This window comes from Phyllobates terribilis, unplaced genomic scaffold (assembly GCF_046119375.1).
Source record: "Phyllobates terribilis strain yellow unplaced genomic scaffold, ASM4611937v1 Scaffold_2__4_contigs__length_985480577, whole genome shotgun sequence".
NCBI classification, from domain to species: domain Eukaryota; kingdom Metazoa; phylum Chordata; class Amphibia; order Anura; family Dendrobatidae; genus Phyllobates; species Phyllobates terribilis.
The window spans coordinates 431434473-431461522 of record NW_027362762.1 but is presented as its reverse complement, the minus strand read 5'-3'; the positions used below and the strand labels follow the sequence as shown (position 1 = coordinate 431461522).

Genomic DNA, 27050 nt, shown 5'->3' with positions numbered 1-27050 from the left:
CTCTGTCCCTGCGCTGTCTCTACTCTGTCCCTGCTCTGTGTCTACTCTGTCCCTGCGCTGTCTCTACTCTGTCCCTGCGCTGTCTCTACTCTGTCCCTGCGCTGCCCCCATCCTGCTTCCCAATCCCGTTATGTGTGCCCCCCATCCTGCTTCCCGATCCTGTTATGTGCTGCCCCGATCCTGTTATGTGCTGCCCCCATCCTGTGCCCCCATTTCGTTATGTGCTGCCCCCATCCTGTGCCCTCATCCTGTCATGTTCTCCACCATCCTATTATGTGCTGCCCTCATCCATACAAAAATAATAAATCCTACTCACCTTTTCCCCTCTCCCTTGCAGAGCATCCTCAATCTCCGGTGAGTCTGGAGGAGGAGTGTGGCTCCGGAGTTCGCGCCTGCGCATTGTGCGTTCTCCGGCGACATTTTGTTGAAGACAAATTTGCACACTGCAAATATGTCTTCAAAAAAATGGCGCCGGAAACTGGGCGCGAGCTCTGGCGCCACACTCCTCCTCCAGACTCGCTGGAGAGCGAGGTATGTAGCCTAATGGCGCTGGAGATAGCAGTATACGGTGAGTGCTTCCGCTTACCGCGATCTGCGGCACCACAGTCCTTCACCCCGACCTTGTCCTCCTTCCTCTCACCTGTAACGGCAGATGTTTTCTTCTGTCTGGAACCAGACTGCACAGTCGCGTCACGCTTGCGCAGTCTATAGAGGCGTAAGACAGAGGGACACATCTAGCATTATAGATACAGTGTTTATATATCTCGGGACACTATCCTGATTTGTTCAGAATCATTTAGGGTCATGGACATTTGATTCCTTGCCACAGGGCACTATATTTATTGAAGAATCTTATTTCTAGCTGGTGTGCTTCACCCAGGACCGTTTGTCTCGTGCATATGGGATATTTTCCAGCTTTACCCATATCAGTTTTTAGCTGTACTTCTCCCTCTACCTATTATTCCTTTTGTATTTATATGATGTATTTTTGAATAATAACATTTGATATACTTCTTTATTTTCTTTGTTTATGTTTTTTTTTCCTAATCCTGATACAGTGGGGAAAAAAAAGTATTTAGTATTCAGGTGTATTTTATACTGATAACAAGTTCAAACAGGTGCCAGTACTACAGGTAATGAGTGGAGGACAGAGGAGCCTCGTAAAGAAGAAGTTACAGGTCTGTGAGAAATCTTGCTTGTTTGTAATTGACCAAATACTTATTTTCCACCAAAATGTGAAAAAAAATTTCTTTCCAAATCAGACAATGTGATTTTCAGGATTTGTTTTCTCATTTTGTCTCTCATAGTTGAGGTCTACCTATGATGTCAATTACAGGCCTCTCTCATCTTTTTAAGTGGGAGAACTTGCACAATTGGTGGCTGACTAAATACTTTTTTTCCCCACTGTATATACTCTATATTGGGGATATTCATCGTAGATTGTGGATTATACCCTGCAATTGGTTAACTTTGTAATATATATTATCAGAGAGATTTGCTTCTTTCTCTGCCAGAACTGATCAGTCATTATCAAAATTCTCATTTCTGAGGTAAAATCTGTAGTCAGTGAAGACAGACTTTCCCATTACTGAGATAGGAGATGGCAGGTGCTAGTGATGAGATTCTATGTAGCTAGGAGGAGCTCTGTCTCTTGTTCCTCCCTCCTTCTACCTACATAGAATTGTATCCGGCCACTACTGCCCGACGCCACTCTACACATGCACACATCATATATACTAGTGTGTGTGTGTATGTATAATATATTGTATATAACTAAATTCTAACCCATTCCACCAACATGATCTTCAAGGTCCTCTTCAAATCCTGTTTATGATGGCACACAAACATGAACATAGAGTAGATTTTAATGAGGTCAATCTGGGGACTTGGTAGGATCTAAAAGCCCCCGAACACATTAGATAAAAGTTGGCTGAGCCTGCCAATACTGGCCAAATAAATATTAGGGAAGATAGGCGTCGGCAGTTTGAATTCAAATGCCCTTTCCTATTTTTTAATAGGCGTTGAGTTGCTGCTAGAAGTGTCTGCAAGTGGCTTCCTTTCCACATTGAAAATACATGAATACTTGCTAAGGGTATGTTCAAATATCAAGTTTTTGCCGCTTTTTCCATTTGGTTTTTGTCATGAAAAAATGCAGCATTTACTGTGATGTTTATTACTGTTGACAAGGGTCTCCATGACTGTGTCGGCACAAATGGACTACAAAAAATGCTGCTTTTTATATCACACTCTCCCCTAACTTACCTACACTGTGCCAGCCTGTCACTACCTCGTACTCTCTTTTATGTAAACTACCATGCTGGGCCGGTTTTAGGCAACGTGGGGCCCTTGGCAAAAGTTTAATCTGTGGCCCTAAATGCTGACATAGTGCACCATCACACAGAAACATTGCGGTTGCAGTTATATGCGCTGAGATCAGACCATTAAATGAGTGTGATTGACAATATTGAAGTCTTTCCGTGCTTGTTTCCCGGCCTCTTTACACAGGCTGACTAACAATGATGGGGACAGAACGATCACTAGTAGATCAATCTGTCTCCATACATATGTTATCAGCAGCACATCTGCAGCTTTCTTCGGGTGACATTCTGCTGAGAACAATGTCTATGGCAGAACAAAATCATTCTAATCACCCGATGAATGAGCAGCATTTTGCTCGTTCGTTGGATTATTGCTGACGTGTTTACACCTACGAGCTCTCGTCTGTGCAACCAGGATTTATAAATGTGGATCACACACACAGTGTGTCACATACTGCCACTGTGTGTCTATCATAGGTTGTAAGCTTGCGAGCAGGGTCCTCACTCCTCTTGGTATCTGTTGATATATGTAATTATTGTTATTCTGTAATGTATTATCTGTACAATTACCCTCTAAAATGGAAAAGTGCTGCGGTATATGTTGGCACTATAGAAATACAAATTATTATTATTAGACCCGACCATCTACATATACTATTAAATAGGTACAAGTTAGAATAATGCAATAAAATACAGGGTGGTCCAAAATTAGGTGGCCAGAGAATAATAACATTTATTTTGAGATCTATCTGTGAAAACTAGGTCTGTGAAACTGGCTCAGTTGCCCTTCGCAACCAATCAGATTCCACCTTTCATTTTCCAAAGAGTCTGTGAGGAATGAAAAGTGGAATCTGATTGGTTGCTAAGGGCAACTGAGCCAGTTTCAGTTTACACCATGTTTGATAAATCTCCCACTTCATAACCTTATTACACTTTCTGTCCACCTACTTTTGGACCACCCTGTATATAAACATACACACTTTATATACACCCATGTACAAGGCACACAATTATACACACATGTACAAGGCACACACATGTACACGGCACACACATGTACACGGCACACACATGCTGTACAACAAATGCTCAGTAGATACACACTGCACATGTAAGCGGGACAACAAACATTCATATAAACACATACAGCTATCTCACAGACAGCACACACTACTCACACCTCACATACACACTATTCATATACACACACTGCTTTATGCTGAAGAGAATTAAGATGTCCTCACTATGAGCTGCAGCTTCTGCTCACAGCAGCACTGTCCTAGCAGACACCTCCCTGCCTCTCCTCTGCTGGGACTGCTGGTGGGGGCAGGAGGAGCACAGCACACACAGGTGGACACAGGGGAACTCATCTGGCAGCTCAGCTCAGTAGGTGCTGGTCTCTGGCTCCTCCTCCCCTTCAGGCTCTGTGCAGGAGGACAGGAGCACTGGCCAATGAGCGCTTCTATCCCTCTGATGGGGGAGGTTCAGTGGCCGGTGCTCCTGTCTCAGCAAAGGTCCTGAAGCTCCTCAGACTGAAAGGCCTGTAGTGACATCATGGTCACATGATCGTGATGTCACTACAGGTCCTCAACCAATCTCTACATCGGAAGCTTGACTGATAATGCTATTATCAGTGAAGCTCTTGAGTGGGGGCCCTAGGCAGATGTCTAGTCTGCCCTGCCTGAACGCCGGCCCTGCTACCATGTTGCATTGAAAATGGGACTTGGCAAACTCCAAAAGTTCTTCATTCTTGATATGCAAAAACTTGTAAGCAGGCATGCTGGGCTGGCGTCAGCACTCTGTATGTATACAAGAGGACCACTGCCGCCCGACCCCCACATTTTTTGCATTCTGCCTTAATGTCCACACACTGGTTTTTTTTTTCTAATTGTTTCATTCCAAGAGCCATCATTTTTATTTTTTATTGATGCAGCTATATAAGGGCTTTTTTTCAGGGATGAGTTTTCTATTTGTCAGTGGGACTATTTTGGGGCACGTAAAACCTAATGCCTAACTTTTATTAACACTCTTTATGGGAATAAAAAATAGGGAAAAAACAGCAATTCTGTTGTTGTTTTCTTTTTACATTTTAACCCCTTAATGACCTTGGGATTTTCCATTTTTGCTTCTCATTTTTTGCTCCCCTTCTTCCCAGAGCCATAGCCTTTTTATTTTTCTGTCAATATGGCCGTGTGAGGGCTTATTTTTTGCGGTACAAGTTGTACTTTTAAACACCATCACTGGTTTAACCATATCGTCTACTGGAAAACAGGAAAAAATTCCAAGTGCGATGAAATTGCAAAAAAAATGCTATTCCACAGTTGTTTTTTTTTGTTGTTTTTTTACCACGTTCACTGAATGAAATTTTTGTCTGTTTTAGAAAAAAAAGGGGGTATAATATTCACTCTTATCCCCTGAATAAATGGTTCAATAGGAGTGTTTGATGATTTATAATGCAAAAAGGCCCCCCTATTCAAAAGAGCTCGAACTGAGGCATAATGATTGAACAATTATCAGTAAGCCTTTTCTGAGCCTCCGGTAGGAAACAGAGTATATGAATTGTAATTGCGCATTCAAATTTAAAAACTTGATTTCATAATGGTATAAATCCAGGAATTTGTCTGTTCTCTTTTTCAGAGTGCATATATGTGACTCGCCCCCTGGGCCTTGGGGCACCTGGAACCGGGCTTCTGTGCGATGCTGGAAGTAGTAGTGGCAACCCGATCCCGTGGCTCAGGGTGGTCAGACCAATTGCTGTGGCAGTCTATTTATCAGTGTTTGTTTTGGAATGTCCAACTACGCCACCAGGGATGACCGCCGCTGCAAGACAGACCGCTGAGGCTGGTGTTGGTGTGCAGCAAAGGGATAGGATAACTCCCCACGGGAAGAGTGTAGCCTCAGGGCAATGTAGGTGGATGCTGGGGGTGATGGTGCAGGCGCAGCATAAATCACACAGAGTCCAATGGTGCAGTTCAGGACTTTTATTCACAGTTGATATCCAAGTCACCTCTGTCAGCAATGACTGCCCAAGCCGTGCTGCGTCCACCAGGTGAGGGGCTCGGTCAACCCCCAGGCAACTCAGGAGTGTGGCACAGGACCCCCTTCTATCCTTTCTCTGGCCTCTCGTGCCCCACCAGTGACCACGCTTCTGTCCGGCTGCCTCGGGCCTTCTCTGGTAAAACTTGGCGCCAGTTTCCCTGACCCTATGTGGTGCCTTCCTAGCGGGTGTAGCAAGGGGTCGCACCAATAAATGATCACGACGTCCTGTTCTTGGCTGAGGGATGATTTACCTCCACCAACTTGGGAATCCGGTAACCTTCCACGGCCTGACCCTTCACCCGATATAACGCGGGCTTGCAACGGTTGCTGTCCGTTCTGCTCTCTTAGGGTCCCTTCTGCCTTCTTGTTTCTGGAGCCTTTCCACTCCTCTGTCTCTCCTCTTTCCTTCCTTCTCCTCTTCTCCTCTCTGGCCCCGGCCTTCTCTCCAGGCCTGCCTCGTGGAGCTGAGCTCAGGCTGAGCCACAGCTCCCTGTCAGCTCTCTTTCTCTGAACTGGACTGAACTTCTCTCTGACTAAAGATGGCTCCCACCTTTTATCTGCTTCTCTGTGTCTGAGCTCAGGAGACCTGCACCCAATGAGCTCCTTCCTATGCTCCAGAATCCATCCCCTACTGCTACTACATCACTGGGTTCTCTCCCACCTCCCCACTCCAGCCAGGGACATGGTCAGTTGTGCCCGCACAAATGGGAGCACCGTCAAGCTGTCCCCCGGAAATGGGGTGAGTGTGTGTATGCAGCTAACTGAGCCCTGGTCCACACTCCATCCTTACCTGGAAGTGGAATATCACACCTCTGGTTGAGGTGCAATACCCCTGTGGCAACCGAACCCTCGGGGCGCCACATATGCATATCTGATTTTTATGTATGCACAGTGCACTTTTTTCTGGGTGATAATTCTATATGTTTTTTTTTTTATTAGAATTAAATAAAACATTGATATTTTTAACCTCTTGCTACTATTTCCGGTTAAATTTTATGCTTTGCATGTGTTGCACAAATAAAATGTTGACTTTATTCTGCTGGTCAGCACCATTATTGCAATAGCAAGTTTTATGTAGTAGTTTTTTTTTATCATGGTTTGCCGATGGGTGGCTATGACTGCCGGGGTCTGTTGAAGACCTCCGTGTTTATAATTATGGAGCTGCCTTGAAAACCATCCTGTGGCATTGCTTAAAGGGAGACCTTGATTTTCACTATATGTAGTGGTGGTATTGCTGTATATAGCATAAGCAATCAGATGATCGCAGGTCAAAGCCCCCTAAGGGGACTAACAAGTAAAGTGAAAAGTAAAAAAAAAAAATGTTTTAATAAATATGAAAAAATAAAAAAACAAGTTCAAATCAACTTTTTCCCTCATTAAAGATATTAAAAAAATACATACAGTACAGACCAAAAGTTTGGACACACCTTCTCATTTAAAGATTTTTCTGTATTTTCATGACTTTGAAAATTGTACATTCACACTGAAGGCATCAAAACTATGAATTAACACATGTGGAATTATATACTTAACAAAAAAGTGTGAAACAACTGAAAATATGTCTTATATTCTAGGTTCTTCAAAGTAGCCACCTTTTGCTTTGATGACTGCTTTGCACACTCTTGGCATTCTCTTGATGAGCTTCAAGAGGTAGTCACTAGAAATGGTCTTCCAACAATCTTGAAGGAGTTCCCAGAGATGCTTAGCACTTGTTGGCCCTTTTGCCTTCACTCTGCGGTCCGGCTCACCCCAAACCATCTCGATTGGGTTCAGGTCTGGTGACTGTGGAGGCCAGGTCATCTGGCGTAGCCCCCATCACTCTCCTTCCTGGTCAAATAGCCCTTACACAGCCTGGAGGTGTGTTTGGGGTCATTGTCCTGTTGAAAAATAAATGATGGTCCAACTAAACGCAAACCGGATGGAATAGCATGCCGCTGCAAGATGCTGTGGTAGCCATGCTGGTTCAGTATGCCTTCACTTTTGAATAAATCCCCAACAGTGTCACCAGCAAAGCACCCCCACACCATTACACCTCCTCCTCCATGCTTCACGGTAGGAACCAGGCATGTAGAGTCCATGCGTTCACCTTTTCTGCATCGCACAAAGACACGGTGGTTGGAACCAAAGATCTCAAATTTGGACTCGTCAGACCAAAGCACAGATTTCCACTGGTCTAATGTCCATTCCTTGTGTTTTTTAGCCCAAACTCGTCTCTTCTGCTTGTTGCCTGTCCTTAGCAGTGGTTTCCTAGCAGCTATTTTACCATGAAGGCCTGCTGCACAAAGTCTCCTTTTAACAGTTGTTGTAGAGGTGTGTCTGCTGATAGAACTCTGTGTGGCATGGACCTGGTCTTTAATCTGAGCTGCTGTTAACCTGCGATTTCTGAGGCTGGTGACTCGGATAAACTTATCTTCAGAAGCAGAGGTGACTCTTGGTCTTCCTTTCCTGGGGCGGTCCTCATATGAGCCAGTTTCTTTGTAGCGCTTGATGGTTTTTGCAACTGCACGTGGGGAGACTTTCAAAGTTTGCCCAATTTTTCGGACTGACTGACCTTCATTTCTTAAAGTAATGATGGCCACTCGTTTTTCTTTACTTAGCTGCTTTTTTCTTGCCATAATACAAATTCTAACAGTCTATTCAGTAGGACGATCAGCTTTGTATCCACCTGACTTCTGCACAACACAACTGATGTTCCCAACCCCATTTATAAGGCAAGAAATCCCACTTATTATACCTGACAGGGCACACCTGTGAAGTGAAAACCATTTCCGGTGACTACCTCTTGAAGCTCATCAAGAGAATGCCAAGAGTGTGCAAAGCAGTCATCAAAGCAAAAGGTGGCTACTTTGAAGAACCTAGAATATAAGACATATTTTCAGTTGTTTCACACTTTTTTGTTAAGTATATAATTCCACATGTGTTAATTCATAGTCTTGATGCCTTCAGTGTGAATGTACAATTTTCATAGTCATGAAAATACAGAAAAATCTTTAAATGAGAAGGTGGGTCCAAACTTTTGGTCTGTACTGTATGTGGTATCACCGAGTTCAAAAAAGTCCAGTCTATCAAAATATAAAAACAATTAACCCAATTGGTAAGCACTGTAAACGGAAAAAATTCAAGAATGCCAAAATTTTATGTTTTTTTTGGTCGCTGCAATACAACAAAAAATGCTGTAACAAGCAATCAAAATGTCATATCCATCCCAAAATAGTATCAATAAAAACGTTATCTCACCCTACAAAAAAATAAGCCATCACACAGCTTCATTGACTGAAAAATGAAAACGCTATAAGCATATGTGGCACCCTGCTGTTCACAGCTACAACAGGACCCAAAGGGTGCATGGACGGACTTCTCCACAAGAGGCCCTCATTACATACAAACACCTCCACCCTTCCACTTCATACCACCAGAGAGAGCCCGTTAGGGATATATATATATGGAGGGTGGAGCCAGGCAGTGCAGTCAGACTGAGTGAGAGAGTCAGAAGTTAGTCTGAGGAGAGCGTGCTGACGCTGAGAGCAGCGAAGACGCAGCACGTCTGCTGCTGTATTGAGGGCCCCGAGTGTGGCTGAAGGAAAAGAGGAGAGAGGAGTTGAGGGGGCAGAGGAGCATCATAGGCTCACCCCGAGTATACAAACCGGACACCGGGTCCGCGCCTACAGTGTCCCTTTATACCCAGTAGGGATCACCGGCATACCAGGAGGACTACAAGTCCCTGGCCGACCTGAAGCTAAACCCAATACAGGACCAGGAACCACGAAGGCCCTGGCGCCCAGGGATAGTGGTTGCCAGGAAAAGGTCCTACTACCAAGCGACAGGTGAAGGAACAGCACGACACAGAAGCTAGGCCCAGTTGCAGGCTGGCCAGGAGCTTAGAGAGAGAGACACGGACCAGGAGGCCTTATACTCGCTCACTGGGGAGAAGTACTTCCTACCGAGTACCCTGGTTCATACCTGACATCCGCACCAGTAAAGGTATTGAAGCGAAACCCCTGTCTCTGTCAGTTACTCCTGCTGCACCATCCCGACTGCACTACAAGCCCCAGCATCACCACCCACCGTCAAACTCTACACTGCCCTGAGGCCCGCTCCACCTGTGGGGAGCTTTTCCATCCTAGCTGCCTATCAACTGCCTCAGAGGTCTGCAGCAGCGCTGGTACAAATTACCAGAAACCACAGGTGGCGTCACGATCAAACTACAAATCCCATATAAACTATCCCCTTTTTGTTGACCGCCCTGGGCCACGGACCAGGCCAACCACTGTGACATATTCCCCCCAGCATCCATAGGCCCAGATACCGAGTACTCCACTGCCCTGGGGGCGCGTCACACAGGCAGATTATAATAAGGACAATCTAGGCTACCGCCCGGGGCCCGACGCTCTGGGGGGCCCATGGCTAGATTGGCCTCATTATAATGTTGTATGTGGCACACATATGCCGGCAGGCAGGGACTGGCTGGACCAGGGTGCGCCGGGCCTCTCACCCAGCAGCTGTGCAGGGCTTCTGCTTCTTCTTCGGCCGGGCCAGCACTGCACCTTTAGCCGCGTCACAGCTAGCAGACATGGCCCTGTGCGCGGCCGTGTCTGCTAAAGTGACATCATGCGGTGTGTCCTGCACTGCTGCTTACCACTGGAGAGGAGCTGGACCGGAGTCAAGCCAGGGGAAGGTGAGTGACGTGTGCGTGTGTGAACAGTGTGTCTGTGTGTGCATATGTGATTGTGTTTATGTATGTGTGATATGTCTGTTTTATATGTATTTTTGTGTATGTCTTCAAATGTACCTATGCCTGTATGTGTCTTTGTATATGTTTGTGTGTGCACATTTCAGAGACCCGTATATGTGCAAGTCTGCTTGTGTATACGTGACTGCGTATGTGTGTGATTGCATGTGTATGACTGACTGACTGTCTGTCTGTGTGCACTTGCCTGCTGGTGTCTGACTGCGAGTGATGTACGTACAGCCTCATACTGGATCTAGGGAGCTACGTGCGGCCTCATACTGGATCTAGGGAGCTACGTGCGGCCTCATACTGGATCTAGGGAGCTACGTGCGGCCTCATACTGGACCTAGGGAGCTAGGTGCGGCCTTATACTGGATCTAGGGAGCTAGGTGCGGCCTTATACTGGATCTAGAGAGCTAGGTGCGGCCTCATACTGGATCTTGGGAGCTAGGTGCAGCCTCATACTGGATCTTGGGAGTTATATAGGGGCTCATACTGTATATAGGGAGCTATGTGGGGCTTTTATTGTATATAGGGGCATTATGTGGGGGCTCATACTGTAAACAGGGGGATGTCAGCATACTTAATTGTGCTCAATATTAAGTCATGCAATTAATGTAAAACAATAATTATAATTAATATATTAATATTAATAATGAGCAGAATTAATTTCAGCCAGTTTAGTCTCCACAACAGTCAGGGTCTCTCATGTGGCCCCTCGGGAAAATTAATCTCCCACACCTGATCCATTATGCATAGCGCTATGTTGTGCATAGTGTTGTACACAAGGGAAAAATTTGCACGGTACGCTATGCCCGCCACTATCTGTCTTTCTCCATCTACAGATGAGCACCAGACTCACATGACATATCAAATGATTTATCAAAGGGATCATGTGACATGTCACGTCATACATTGGGTACCTGGGGAGGCCCTACGCCTTTTGAACTGCCCAAGGCCCTGGCTACTCTTAATCCACTCCTGGTCTTGAAAAATGGTGACTCAACCCCCCAAAAAAATTAAGATTTTTTTTTTCACTAAAATAACAAAACAACTTGACATGTTTGGTATCGTCATAACCGTAATGATGAGCAAAATCATACTGCAAGGTCATTTTTACCATAAAATGTACACCGTAAAAAACAATTCCCAACAAACAATGTCAGAATTGAGGTTTTTTTTCACAATCTCACTGCACTTGGAATGGTGAAGAAAAACGAAAACAGAAATTTGCCACGTGAGGAAGGGGTTAATAACCTTCATAACTGTAGGAGTAAGCCATGTGTTGTTTACATTTTTGTCTTCTATACTTGTCATCCATAGAAATATATATCTTGCAGTCTGACTGAACAATATAGACTTCAAGTGCTTCCATTTCTATAACTGTTGCTATCTGACAGTAGCTGCTCGCAGTCAATTTCCTGAAGTACAGCATTTAAGCTGGGGAAATTGGTCTTTTTAAAATGAAGGCCTCAATTCATCAACAGTTGTTGGTCTTAATGGATGGAGAGTGCTAGAGTCAGTTATGCGTTGGATTCATTATAGGCGCCTTTTAATAAATCGTTCATGTCTGAAAAGTGGTGTGCACTTTTTTACTGGCGCAAGATTTCTGTCTTAAAGTATGCCACAACTCATCACAGACTAGACATAGCACTTCCCATTTTGGCAGAGCAGGGTGAAACTGGCGTGAAAATGCCAAAAGTCGCAATTTTTGCTCAGCCTCAACTTATCAAAGTATTTTACTCCAGGTTTCTGGAGATAAACACTTAGATTAAGTTTTTATAGTATAAGCAAAATTAAATTATATTGTGGTCGCTGGCACCAAAGATTTTGCAGTGACATTTCCAGACAGTTCTGCTTTGTTAGAAAGACCAGAATAAATAGAGCAATGACTCTTGTCGAGTCCTTAACGACCAAGCCCTTAAAATTATCCTGAAACAAGCTGAGGAATTGTGTTCCATTTGCAGCTGAAGCAGAACCATGACTCGAGTCAATACCTGGAAAGTTAAAATCTCCTATAATCACTACTGTCAAATTTTGTGCAGCTCCCGCCATCAAATTGTGTAGCAGTCCTTCCAACTCCTCTTTGGGGGTCTATAGATTAAACCAAAAATTATTTTGTGTTTACCTTCCTATGCAATTCCACTCACAAGGTTTCAAATTGCTCACTACCTATCTCCCCTATTCAACTCTTTTTTTTTTTTTTTTTTTTAAATCAAATGTTTTTTATTAATTTTTACAACAACCAGACATACATTGGAGAAACACAGTTCTTCACCCCCCAACCTTACGAAGCATTAAACATTAGTTATTTATACTTCTTGGCTCTGCAAAACCAGCATAATTAGATGAACAAATATTTGAACATAGTAACAATAGTCAATCCAATTGCATATAACTTGTGGAAGTACTAATAACATTTTTATTCATTTTCCAAGAAGTTTAATTTGAGGCATCATATAAACATAACTCAAGCCAAGGCGAAATCTCCTCAGTTCTCTAGATGTCAAACCAGAGCCATCAATCTATAGACCCCATATCTTGTCAAATTTAGAGATAGCATCTCTTTTTAGGTATATGCCTTTTCCAAATTTACTAGCCAGTTAACTTTATCAATAAATTCTGATATCATAGGCTCCTGATCGGCTATCAATTTTTTTGCCATATATAGCATACGTGCCGCCGCAATTTTGCCGTACTCATCAATAGTCAGATCTTCAACATATCCCTATTCAACTCTGCACCATTATTTAGACACCTTTCTAGTATTTTACAGTGCTGTTCAGCACCATTGTTTCACCATAGATAATTAAGTGATTTATGATGTAATTCATTATTTTTTAACTGAAAGGTGTACAGGATTTTATTTATCAATTTCGAACAACAGGGGCTGAATACAAATGCAAGTCACAATTTTTAGATTTGTATTTTGAAAATAATTAGCAAACCATGTATCATTTCCTTAACACTTCATAAATACGTTCTGCTTTTTGTGGTATATCACATAAAATCCCAATAAAATACATTTAAGTTTTATAGGTATAACATGAAAAACTGTGGAAAAGTTCACAGGGTATTAATACTTTTTCAAGGCACTGTATCTAAACATTGTTTTATGTTGTATTCCTAAATGGCATGGGGCTCTTTCAGTAGGATAATGTGTCCTGCTTGCTTTGAGGAGCACAATAGAGTTTAAAGCCCCACTGCAGCATTTTTATTTATTTCAACAATGGAGTGGTGTCACTAACGCAAGTTCTATGACCCTAGTATTATACTTAACAGCCACTGTCTTCTCGTCTTCCCCGCCATGCTCTGGTCCCACTCCGCCATCTTGTGATTGCAACCTCTGATTGACTGGAAGTCAGAGGTAGTGGTCACAAGCTCTTGATGTAAGTCTACGAGAGCCTCTTTCTGGATCTCATAGACTTGCATTGAGCTGTGACTTCCAGTTCGCCAATGAAACACTGGAACAATCCGGCAGGTCACAATCTGCAGAAGACCGATCGGAACAGCGCCAATAACAGATGGAGGCTGCATCTGCTAAGTATGATACTAGGTGCAGGGATCTTAGATTAGTGGCACCACTCTGTCAGTAAAAAAAAATGCTGGATTGGTGCTGTAAGGTATTAACCTGGCCTCCAAATTCTCCAGATCTCAGCCTGATCAAGCATGTATAAGCATGTGCAGGTAAAGCATAGAGGCATGTAGCAATCCCATGCAGGCTACAGTTAAATCCTAGCTCTGCAGGCTTTGGCTCTGCATATAAACAGGCTAGGTGTTCTTTTGCTGGGGTGGCTGAGCAGACTGGATGTGTCTTGAAGTTGAAGAGAGAAACAAGCCAGAATTTCCTTAAGAAGGGTCTGCACCAAACTGTAAGTATCAGTGGTTGCTATGGACGATGGCAGTTTTATTCGACTGAACTGGGGCTAGCTCAGCGGTGTCTTAAGTAGTCAGGGTCTATACTGTTTAGTTAATGCCTGGACTAGGCTGGGGATTTACATTATGTTTAAGATTTTGCTGTTTTGGTGCTGTGCAGTCTATGGAAAGGAATAAAAACTGAACATGTTTGAACTAAAAGTGCATTGCCTGTGTGAACGCTACCTAAAGCCTAATGTCTACCAGAGCAAGTGCATCCCTACAATTGGTTTTGAGAGTGCGGGCATGAAGTCCCAGAGAGCACAGGCAATTGCAGTGTAAAGATTGAATGTCCTGGGTAAAAGGCAATTACAGCATTACAAACACAGTCTGAAAGCATGGAGAAGCTTGTTAAGCAATTAATCCAGGTGACTGTGAATGTTGTCCAAGTCACGCGACTACTGGACTCGGGGAGTTTGGTGACCCTGGCAAAGGCCACACTTCTGCATGCGCTAGTCCCTGGGAAGGGGGTGGGGGTAAGGTGTACCCATAGAGACGCCAAGAACTATCCCATGGCCCAGATGAACATACACACAGACTGTGGTTCCATGTCCCAACAAGTGGAAGTGATCAAGGACTTTTTGCATGCTATTGTTATCAGTCGAGATTTTCCTTTGTTCTGAGACTTATGGGCTAAAGCTGTAGCACCCAGGAGTCAGCTATGGTAACAAAGGAACATGATGATGTAAACGGAGAATTTCCATTCACTGTACTGGCTATGAAGGAGGATAAGGAAGTATCCCCTGAATCTAATATCTCTGACCTGGAGGAGTCCCAGGACAACTTTGGGACGGCCCAGCTCAGAGACTTAACAGTAAAAGGTACCGAGGAAAATATAAATGGGGTTTCCCAAGAGACCGGTGCCAATAGACTGTTTCCACAAGGGGCCAGGCATAATGATATATTGTGTTGTGGGGACAAAGTGAAGGGACAGGGAAAAGAGCACCTCCTTAAGGCACAAGATCTAAATTCAGGGGGTATAATTTGTCTGCTTGAGTGAAACAATTTAAGCCTGGGGATCAAGTACTTGTGTTAGTGCTCAGAGGAGAGAACAAGTTCCTTACCCAGTGGCAGAGGTCCTATATGGTGGTGGAACAAGTGGGAGAAGTCAACCTATAGGTACACCAACCAGAGAAAAGGAAGGCCTTTCTCATATATTATGGCAACCTATTAAAACCCTGGAAGGTAGGGTTCTGCTCGAAACCCTTGTTGGTTGGCTTGGTCAGAAGCCAAACTTGCGGGTGTCAAAGTGGCAGGAACTTTGCCGCTGTCCAAAAATCAGCACGGCTAAAAATAGGGGCAGATTCTTGGATTTACTAGGACACTCTTTTGTCATCAAGCATGGGCCCCATGTTCGAGTCAATTTAAAGTTCTGTAGGCTCTGTGTGTTGACAGAGGGGGGGGGGGGTATGTAGCAATGCCACGTAGGCTAAGGTTAAATCCTAGTTCCACAGGCTTTGATTAGTACACCTGGCTAGCTCATATAAACAGGCTAGGTGCTCTTTTAAGTCAGTCTGCTGGGGAGGCTGATCAAACTGGATGTGTCTTGACGTTGAAGCTTAAAACGGATGAACCAACCCACCTCCCCCCCCCACAAACTTTCTCCTACACTGCCTCCTTTACCCTTCACCTGTACTCCCTTTACCTATCCTGGTATCTTCGATTAATACACTCCTATTATGACAATGTTTATAACTACCTTGTTTACTCCTGCTTTTTACCCTTCAGGTTATGACTGAGTGATATTCAGTGCTTAGCTAAACTAACAGATTTGGCTGTCACTATCCAATTTTTTAAGATCGAAAGTTTGTTAAAATGTTGATGTTGACATTGTAGAACCTGAGTCATATACCTGTAATTTCTATGTTTGTTCTATATAACAAATTTCAATAAAAAGTTTAAAAGAAAAGAAGAATCTGGACAGGCTGTGTGCACTAAACCGCAAGTATCAGTGGTTGCTGTGGATGATAGCAGTTTTGTTTGACCGAACTGGGGCTAGCTCAGCTGTCTGACGTAGGGTCAATACTGTTTAGTTAGCGCCTGTACAAGGCTAGGGGTTTATGTTTGTGATTTTGTTGCTGGGTGCTGGGCAACCTGTGGAAAGCAATAAAAACTGCACGTGTTTGGACCAAAACTGCATTCCCTGTGTGAACACAACCTAATGTCTACCAACCTAATGCCTACCAGAGTGAGTGAATGTCTACAGACCCCAATTCACAAAAACCCCAGCTAGCAATGTTCAAGGCTTTAAGGACCTGCTAATGTCACTGAAATATACCACTGGAAATCTTAAGAAGTATTGCTGTGTGCATGCTTCTATGATTTACAAATGTTTGGCTGCCATAAGGTGGTTTTAGATAATATTTGGCTGGTTGAGTTGACTGATTGGGGTAGGAGAGATGGTCTGACTTTCAATTCACTTTTTACTGTTGAGTTGTAACAAAAGGTAAAAAGTGTTTGCTTTGGACAGTATCTGAGCTAAATACCAAAAGTCCTAAATATTTCTGCATACGTGAGACACCCAGCTGTTGCCATGGAATATTTCAAAATGCTTTAAAGTGTTTGTGCACTATTTTACAGGTTGCATGTTAAAATAATCTAAGTTAAAAGCTGAGCAACTTTACCAATACATTGCAAATCAGAGCTGACTTCTCACAGCAGTCCTTGCTTTTTAGTATCTGCACAGAGCTTTAATTCTAGGAAGTGTGTGCTTTATACCAGGCACTGTACTGTGCTCTTGTTTTATGTTCTTTAAAGTAAAGCACACTAAGCACATTCTGACTTTGCAACATTGCGTAATAAATTACAGGAAACCATAACTAAATGTGAGCAGTATATTATAAATATTAAAAAGGTTAATTTGATATCCAATTGATTATCAGAAGAACTGATGTATGCCTGGTAGAAAGCTAGACACATTACTCTTCATAGCTCTAAATCTATCTTGAAGTCTAGTAGCAAGAGGAGATGGAGTAGGGATAAAAATGTTATATTCAACTGGTGTGGAAAGTTCTGATCCGGATAAAGACTGTGTGGATGCTCTATACTGATGATCAAGAGACTATGAAAACAAGGATAGGGGTGACTTACCAGCTCACCACCCATCAAAATATACTACTGCACTAAACTAGATGTAGCAGAAATCAGAATAAAAATAGAAATAATCTGTCTTCAGAAAACGAAGAATGGGTATGAAGCACCCAGTAAGGAGAAACTCCCTGTCTCAAACAGATTTAGACAATGCTGTACCACTGCCCATCAGCGTGGTTAATCTGTCAACAAATATACTTAAAGGGATTGTTCCACGAACAAAATACATTTTAATCTAATAAATTAAATAAAAATAAATTCTACAATTGGATGTGTTAAAAAATATTCCTGTGCTAAGATAATCTTATAAATGTGCCCTGTTATATACTGTGTGTGTCTGACCGTACAGGAACATAGTCTGATCATACCACATCTCCTGGCCAGGGAAGTAAGCTAAAGAGAGTATACAGACATTATAGCATCGAGTCACAAAGGCTGCTTCTGTGAGGTAAAATATTCCTGCCTTTTTAAAAACAGGCAGGGAAATGTTTTAAGTAACAGAAAGAATCATGTTCGATTCCATGCTGGCCTGTCTGTATACTCTTTTTCTTCTTCCACTGCTGTGGTATGAACCGACCATGTTCCTGCACGGTCAGACACAGCCATTACATAGTACAAAACGGGTACTGTCGCATCTCCACCATAACCTCCTCCTGCGACTTCTGCTTCTGTCACCAGACTCCGCTGTATTCACTCTGTGGGTGGTGCTGGTGTTAGAAATGTCAGAACCAGAAGCTCTGCATGGCATGCTCTATCCAGCCACGAAGGTTAGAGTGGCTGGGACCTATAGTGCCTTCCAGTCTGGCAGTATGCGTGTGTGTGATTCCAGGTGAAGTTATCAGCTCCCTGCCTCAGCCAATTGGAGAACACCACACCCTACTAAAGCTTCTAGCTTGCTGCTGGAAGCTCTCAGATGTAGATTAGTGTTTCCTGGTTAGGTGTGCATCCTCTCCTCCTGGTTTACTATATTGCTTGACGTGACCTCTCGACTCTGACCCTGCTTGGTGACCATTCCTACCTCTGGACGGCAGCCCTTACATGGTAGCATTCCACAGAGTCCTGTTGTAAAACCAGATCCCTATACTGGGGTTAAAGGGTATTGGAATTTCTCCGGAGCCTGTAAGACAGAGTGGCTTGTGCTAAGTATGTCTGAGGCAGTCTTTTAAGCCTGTGGACTCAGGCAGACATTACAGGCACATTTTGTAACATTATCTCAGCACAGGAACTTTTTTTTTTTTTTTTAAAGATCCAATTGTGGAACTTATTTTTATTCCAAAATCTATTAATTAAAATGTACTTTGTTTGTGGGACAACCCCTTTAAAAATCAACATCTTGTGATGCTCTATTGGGCTCTAAATCTTACTCCTACTTACAGTTTTGATCTATTCCAAACCCTTACAGTAATCAAAAGGTTTGTCCAAGAGTTGATTAGCAATAAATACTTTTTAAATGTAGACATGGTCTCAACCATCATGAAAATGTCACCTGACGCAACAGTGAGCATTGACCCATTGTCTGATTTAAACGTGTTGTCAAGACTTTGGGTACAAGTCTGCAGTCACTCTAAGCGCACTGTCAGTATTCTCCGGTGCCAGTGCTGGAATCGGCCGGTCATGTGACCCCCAAGTATGCTATTTGCAAACTTCCGCCCACATTCTGACTAGACGTGTCTGACCTCGCTTAATGACCTTTTATTGCGTGAGGCTGCGTACGTCTAGTCGGCACGTGACCACATGTATGCAAATCACATACTTTCGGTCACACGTCTGCCTGCCCTCAGTGCCGGGATTGGAGAATCCTGACAGTCCACAGTGTGCGCGCTGTGAGGATTTACAAGTCTGCAGTCACATAGAGTGACTACAGACTTGTACCCTCATAGCACATTGAGGTGTTGTCTGCCAACTTACACACTTGCTCACCCCTGCAGGTGGCTGCAGCTTTGAATGCAGCCACCTGATTCCTCCACCCAATACCATCAGATGCTGAAATTTCTACTATCAGTCTCCCACGTATGAGTCTACCTACAATGTCCATATATTCAGTACGAAGTAAGTTTAATACAGAATTGTTGTTCATAAATTCAAGCCCAAAAAAAACCCTAAAAAAAATATGGTAATATCTTCTCCAATGTACTTTTTTTTTCTAGTATACTATTGCATTTCCTTCAAAACACTGTAATATGTAAAACTAGTACCAAGAAATTGTCAGGGATGTTCTTTATAAGACCAGCAGGTGGCACTCGCATCATTTCTTTCATTCTAAGTGATTTTTCTTTTCTGTGAATTTACTTTAATGGATTGTACGTCATTAATAATGTCAGCAGTTCAAGCTAAAAATCTCACTTAAGCATTTTTCAAAATTACTTAATATTGTACTTCATAAAAAGGTTGCAATGATTCAACCTTCATTTTTTTTGCTTCTCTTTTTTACTTTGGAATTAATTCTCTAGCTACAGTTCTACACAGGCGCAAAGGAAAGCACGGGCTCAAAAAATAAGGAAAATACAAATTTATAAATATAATCGCAAGAATCTGCTGTACTTACCCCATGAGGTACAGAGATGCCTCTATGCTACTCCCCAAAAGTCATTGTGGACCACACAGTGGTGACATCACGACTACAACTCGTTACTTCAGCAACCAACCTCTAGGTTCCTAGGCTCAGCGGTCATGATGACTGCTGAGCCAAGTGATTGGTTGCTGAAGTAATGAGTTGTAGTCGTGATGTCACCACTGTCATGACATCACTGCTGCCATGTCAGCAAAGACAGCAACTGAGAAGCAGCCCTGCAACCACTGAGGGTGGATTATGATTTTGCTATATTTATACATAGGATGCCTACGCCAGAAGTAAAAAAAATGAACATAGAAAACCCCTTAAACCTATTGTCGTCAGAGCTAATTTTATTTTTTGCGCTTTTGTTTTTTTCTTTCTCTTCTTCTAAAAGCCATAACTTTTGTATTTTTTCATATAAATTGCCATATGAGGGCATGACAAGTTTTAGTTGTGCATGACATTTTACCATGTAAATATATAGTGAATAAAAAGTCAAGAGATTCCACATTGGGTGAAAGAAATGGTGAAAAGAAAAAAAAAAAAACACAAACAAAATTTCGCCATTATTTTCTGTGTTTTGTTTTGTTTTACGGTGCTAATTATGCTGTAACAAATGACATGGCAGTATGATTCTCAGATCACTACAATTCCAGTGGTACCAAACTTGCACAGTTTTTTTTTTTTAAAGGGAATGTGTCACCCCCCCTGGGAGATATCAGACCTCTACTATGGGCATACAGGTGACCGAAAAGTAAATCTATACTTACCTGTATGGCCCATAACAGAGGTCTGATTGCAGAGAAATCTTCTTTTATAAAGTTTGTTTTCCAGAGGCTTGAAGTTGAAGTGCTTTGGAGACACAGAAGCACTTTCCAAGTCTTTGTCACTATGGACTGATGGCTTCTTTGCTTGAAGTCACACAGCAAAGCAGCTCTTCTAGGAAGGGGAGAAAGATATGAATGTATTCATATTTTAGAGGGATATATACAGTATATTAGTGATGAGCAAATATGAATTGTTAATCCTTTCGGTGCTCGGCATCGATGTAAGTGTCGTTGCGGCTGCATGTGTCTGTTTGTTAGGCAATATATATTTATATTATAGTAGTCATAATATATATATGTGTATATATATGTGTATATATATATATATACTTATAGTATTATATACGCGGGCAGGGTCCTTGCTCCTCCTGTACCAATCGCAATGAACCAAGATCATTGTAATTGTTTTTGTATGTATACCCCTTTTTCACATGTAAAGCGCCATGGAAAAAATGGCGCTATAATATACACAGATACAAGGGAGTGCTGTGTTTGCAGGGAGAACTGTGTCTGCAGCAGCATGCACAGGAGCAAAGTGGGCTCTGCTGAATTGCAGGGCGAACTGTGTCTGCAGCAGCATGCACATGAGCAAAGTGAGCTCTGCTGAATGGAGCCCTACCCACCTACACAGCAAGCTATGCCCACCAATCAGTTTCCAGAGGCTGGAACTCTGGGAGAATCTGACGTGACCTCACAGGAAGTCAGATTATTTTCAGCTAGAGATCATGTGACCAGGAGAGCACCTCAGGTTACAGAAGGATTTGGGAAAGCAAGCTATTTAGTAAAGTGCTTATCTATGGCAATTAATTCACTTGAAAGGGACTTGTAAAGTAGTGGCCAAGATGCAATATATTATATTCTCCAGAAGATTACACTTAGTGTGTAAATTGTGTTTAACCACTTCATCAATTTGATCTTTGATATCCGAATATTACTTTTCCAGAAAATGCTAAGAATCTCCCAGTCATTCCTGCATCATCAGAGCTGCAAACTACTACCAAAAGTGACTCAAAGGACAAATCTGATGAATCAAAAACCAAGGAAGAGCTTGAATCTGCATGTTTATCTACAGTGGCGCAGGAAGACCTAGTAAATGAGAGTTTGAGATGGGAAGGAGTTCTTGAAGATCCTGTAGCAGAAAAAGAGAGGATCCACCAATATAAAATCAACAGGCGGAAACGATATTTGTTAGCTGCCCAGAAGTCCTCCTCTGTACTTTCAGCAGATCTTGAAGAACCAGTCCATGTAAATCGAAAGCAAGTTCCTTGCATAAAGGCGAATGGTAGAAATGAATGCACTTCAAAGAATGATGCAGAATACACAAATGCCCTAAAGCCGAGCTCTCATATGACACAGCTGCCACTGCTTAAAAACATATTGAAAAATGGTATTTAAATGTATGAAGACGCTGTCTTGACATAGGGTTAAATAACACAGAAAGAAAAAAAGGAAACCTGGATGTAGGGGGCTGAAAAATATATAACTAGAATACTAAAGAGGACAAACCAAAACTTTTGGTGCATATAAACGGAGGTAACTGAGATTTACCATACTATTAATAGTTTAAAGGGCATCTGAGATAGAACCCTATTCTCTTTCACCTTTGAAATTACTGTGTGACTATTACCTAGTTTATATACTGGCATTTATACTGTGTCTTATCAAATCAACAGTGTTGAAAATGTTTTTTAATAAATTGTAAAACAATATACTCTTAGGACAAAGTTTAGAGCAAAAAGGACATACACAACACAAACTAAAGCAATAATATAACGAATAATGGATATAGCATTTAATTAAATACTATAGTTGCTATATCTTTAAAGTATCTTTAAAGAGTTTGTCCGGTCCATAATGATAAGTCTGCAGTCGCTCTGTGTGACTGCAGACTAAATCCCCCTAGCGCACGCATTGTGCTTTGCGGGGATTCGCCGGTTTCTGAGTCGGGAACGGCGGTGATGTATGTGTTATGCATACTTCCAGCCAGAAACCGACTAGTGTGCACGGCCTTGGCCAATACAAGTCTATGGAGCGTGGCCGCACCCATTAGTCGGGCTCTGGCCAGGAGTATGCATAACACATACATCACCGCCGTTCCCTGCTCAGAAACCGGTGAATCTCCGCAGAGCACAATGCGTGCGCTGTGGGGATTCATAAGTCTGCAGTCACACAGAGTGTCCATTTCCTTTAACATACAGTTATTAAAGGAGTGTCTTATGGTGGACCTTGGGGCCCCATTGATCTTGACACAGCTGCAGTGCTTACGGCTACCTGCTGGTCAGAAAACTGCAACACCCATCCATTAACCCTCCGTCAGGGGCAATATGTTTCATAACGAGTTTAGGGGCATTGCGCCTGTCCGGCACAGGCTAGAAAATTGGCTATATTTTCCTTTTTTTAAAATTTCAATGCTCTAAAAGTGATCAATTACCTTAATAGGAATGTAATAAATGAGAATACACATAATCAGGTGGACAAAAAAATGTTTACTAACCAGAAAAGTAACACTAACCAGACAAACCACTGAAAATAGAGAAATGAAGCTGCACTAAGTGAGCTGCACTTGTCAGATCAGTTGCCCCTGACAGAGGGTTTGAATGAATTCCTTGAATAACAATTGATAGAGAGTGCTGCTGCACAGTAAAATAAACTTTGAAGATACCACAGTGCTGCACCAACAATAAGGTCTTCATTTTCATCAGAGAAATCATACTCCCACTGACCAGAAACTGATTACATATCCTAGCAATATACCACCAGTACTGATGGAAAACTCACTTTAAAGTAAGTGAACCCCATCGATCCTGCAAATTGTCACCAGTCCTGTAAACAGGGTGCGCAGTTTCTAGCACAGAAGTCACATGTTCTTTGTGCTGTTTCCAGATATCCAAATAACTGTATGCAGTCAGGAGCACAATGGTTGCCCAAGACTTTACTGGTATGATTATTGGATATGAGATCAGTCTGTAGAGGAAAACTCCTCTTTAAACAAAGATTATGAACGTGTTTGACATGAAAAAGATAAATTTCATCATACAATCTAATTTTAGGCACCCAGTTCTAAATTATATGATACAACTTAGTAAGTAAATACAGGTGAAGAAAAGACATTGCATATTTTATTGCATGTGACTAAAAAATAAACCCTGTAAATAATGAATATATAACTGAAGTGCTCAGCATAAATGAGTACATCCCCTTTGAAAAGTAAGATTTTTATCAATATCCCACTAAATACAAGAACAATTTCCAAACTTTTCACAAGACTGAGTTTTATAGAACATTTTTTAACCCATACTATGAAAGTAAAGTTAATAATATAACTTTCATTACAAAATCTTCAGTTTGCGGCAAATGAGTTGATGCAAAAATGAATACACCCCACATCAAAAACTACTACATTTAGTATTTTGTACTTGTCCAGCACCAAGTATTCTAGACATGGAATTAACAAGTTGATGATATATTGCAACATCTATCTGTTTTCAGTCTTCAAGAACAAGAACTTTTGTTTATTTATTATGCTTGATCCTATGGCGCCATCATATTCCACAACACTTTACAGACATAGTCATTAGTGTCCTCATCGGAGCTCACAATCTAAATTCCCTGTCTGTATGTCTTTGGAGAGTGGGAGGAAACTGGAGAACCCAGAGGAAGCCCACACAAACACAGGGAAATATATATAAACTCCTTGCAGATTATGTCCTTTTGTGGGATTTGAACCCAGGACCCCAGCACTGCAAGGCTAACCACTGAGCCACTGTGCTGCCTTAAATTTAGAAGCTGGATTGAGAATGATGCTCAACTAGCCTCTTCAAAATTCCATATAGGTGTTTTAGTTGGTTCAGATCAGGAGACGTACTTGACCACTGAATCACTTTCACCCTGTTCTTCTTCAGAAATGCAACAGATGTGTGTTTTGGATGATTGAAATGTTGGAAAAGTGAATGCCTACCAAAGGCACGGAGTGATGGTAGCATCTTCTCTTTCAATAAAGAACAGTATATCTGTGAATTCATGATACCCTTTTCCCAGAGGAGCATGCAAGGCTTTTAATTCTCCTCATACTGGCGTGGCAGAGCTGACATGTCACTCTCCACAAGTAGAAACCTTACCCCTTAGATCCCAGTCTTAGCTTCTCACCCAGCCAAATCAGATCTCATACTTTGTACTGATGAGGGGCAATACCCCGAAACACAGTTTCTACAAATTGAAATTCTGATTTGGCTTTTAACCTAAGTCATATTTTAAGGCTCATTAAAGGGTCTATAATGACTTGTAGGATTGCTGCTTCCAATAGGTGGCACTAGAGTTCAAGTCCTCTTTCTCTCTGAAGAGACAATTTGCATATTTGATACTATCAATGAAATGTAGCTCCACGACACCAGCAGCACTCATGTCTCCCCACATTAGTACACTGCCACCACGTTTCACTGTAGATACCATGCATTTTTTGAAATTCATTTTTTTAAATGCATAGTGCCTACAGTGAAACATGGTAGTGGAAATGTCCTTATGTGGAGCTACATGAGTGCTACTGGTGTTGGGGAGCTACCTTTCATTGATGGTATCATGAATTCACAGATATACTGCTCTATATTGAAAGAGAAGATGCTACCATCCCTCCATACCCTTAGTAGACATCCACTTTTCCAAGGAGCCAAAACACACCTTTTGCATTTCTGAAGAACAGAATGAAAGTGATTCGGTGGCCAAGTATGTCTCCTGATCTGAACCCAGTTGAACACCTATGGGGAATTCTGAAGAGACAAGCTGAGCATTACTCTCCATCCTGCATCCAGGCTCTAAAAGAGGTCATTCTTGAAGAATGAAAAAAGATAGCTATTGCAATATGTCGTTAACTTGTTCATTCCATGCCTAAAAGACTTGGTGCTGTCCTTAAAAATCATGGAGGTTGTACAAAATACAAGATGTTTTAGTTTTTAATGTTTGGTGTATTCATTTTTGTATCGACTAATTTGAGTAAAACTAAGAATTTTGTAATGAACGTTATATTATTAACTTTACCTTCATGTTGTAGGTTAAAAAATGTTCTATGAAACTCTGTCTTATCAAAATTTTCCAAATTGTTCTTGGGTTCAATGAGATAGCTAAAAATCTTACGTTTTAAAGTGGGTGTACTCATTTAGTCTGAGCACTATATACAGTTGTGCTCAAAATTTACATACCCCAGCAGAATTTTTCCTTTCTTGGCCTTGTTTCAGAGAATATGAATGATAACAAAAAAAACTTTTTCTCCACTCATGGTTATTGGTTGGGTGAAGCCATTTATTGTCAAACTACTGTGTTTTCTCTTTTTAAATCTTAATGACAACCAAAAACATCCAAATGACCCTGATCAAAAGTACACATACCCCAGTTCTTAATGCAGTGTATATCCCCCTCTAACATAAATGACAGCTTGAAGTCTTTTGTGGTAGTTGTGGATGAGGTTCTTTATTTTCTCAGATGGGAAAGCTGCCCGTTCTTCTTAGCAAAAAGCCTCCAGTTCCTGTAAATTCCTGGGCTGTCCAGCATGAACTGCGCGCTTGAGATCTCCCCAGAGTGGTTTAATGATATTGAGGTCAGGAGACTGAGATGGCCACTCCAGAACCTCCACTTTGTTCTGCTGTAGCCAATGACAGGTCGACTTGACCTTGTGTTTTGGATCGTTGTCATGTGGAACGTCCAAGTACGTCCCATGTGCAGCTTCTGGGCTGATAAGTGCAAATTTACCTACAGTATTCGCTGATAACGTGCTGCATTCATCGTTCCTTCAACTTTTACCAAGTTTCCAGTGCCTTTGTAGCTCACACATCCCCAAAACATCAGCAATCCACCTCTGTGCTTTATAGTAGGAATGGTGTTCCTTTCATCATAGGCCTTGTTGACCTCTCTCCAAATGTAACGTTTATGGTTGTGGCCAAAAAATTCAATTTTGGTCTCATCACTCCAAATTACCTTGTTCCAGAAGTTTTGAGGCTTGTCTCTGTGCTGTTTGGCGTATTATAGGCAAGATACTTTGTGGCATTTGCGCAGCAATGGCTTTCTTCTGGTGTATTGTGTATCTTGAAACAGCCACACCGCTAGTTTTCAGAGAGTCCTGAATTTCAGCTGATGTTATTTGTTTGTTTTTCTTTGCATCCTGAACAATCTTCCTGGCAGTCGTGAACGAAATTTTTGTTGGTCTACCTGACCGTGGTTTGGTTTTTACAGAGCCCCTGATTTTCCATTTGTTAATCACAGTTTGACTGATGCTGACTGTCATTATCAATTCCTTGGATATTTTTTTGTATCCCTTTCCTGTGTTATACAGTTCCACTACCTTTTCCCATAGATCTGTTGACAATTCTTTTGCTTTCCCCTTGACTCACAATCCAGAAGTGACTGTCAGTGGCTGGATGAAAGATGAAAGAGTCTATCTGGATCTCAGAAACTCACTCAGCTTTTATGCACACACACTGATTACAAGCAAACAGGTCCCAGGTGAGGATGTTACCTTTAGTAGCCATTCAAACCCATTTGTGTCAAATTCTGTGCATGTTATCAGGCCAAAATCACCAGGGTATGTGAAC

The 27050-nt window shown here is 42.1% G+C and overlaps 1 protein-coding gene across 1 annotated transcript in view; it reads left to right on the top strand.

Moving 5' to 3' along the window:
• Positions 1-22436, top strand: part of LIAT1 (ligand of ATE1) — a 42700-nt gene extending 20264 nt beyond the window's left edge. The window contains exon 2 of the mRNA XM_073670547.1: positions 21416-22436. Within this exon, the coding sequence (XP_073526648.1) occupies positions 21416-21867 (452 nt within the window). The 3' untranslated portion in view covers positions 21868-22436. The remainder of the gene's footprint in view (positions 1-21415) is intronic.
• The last annotated feature ends 4614 nt before the right edge of the window (positions 22437-27050 follow it).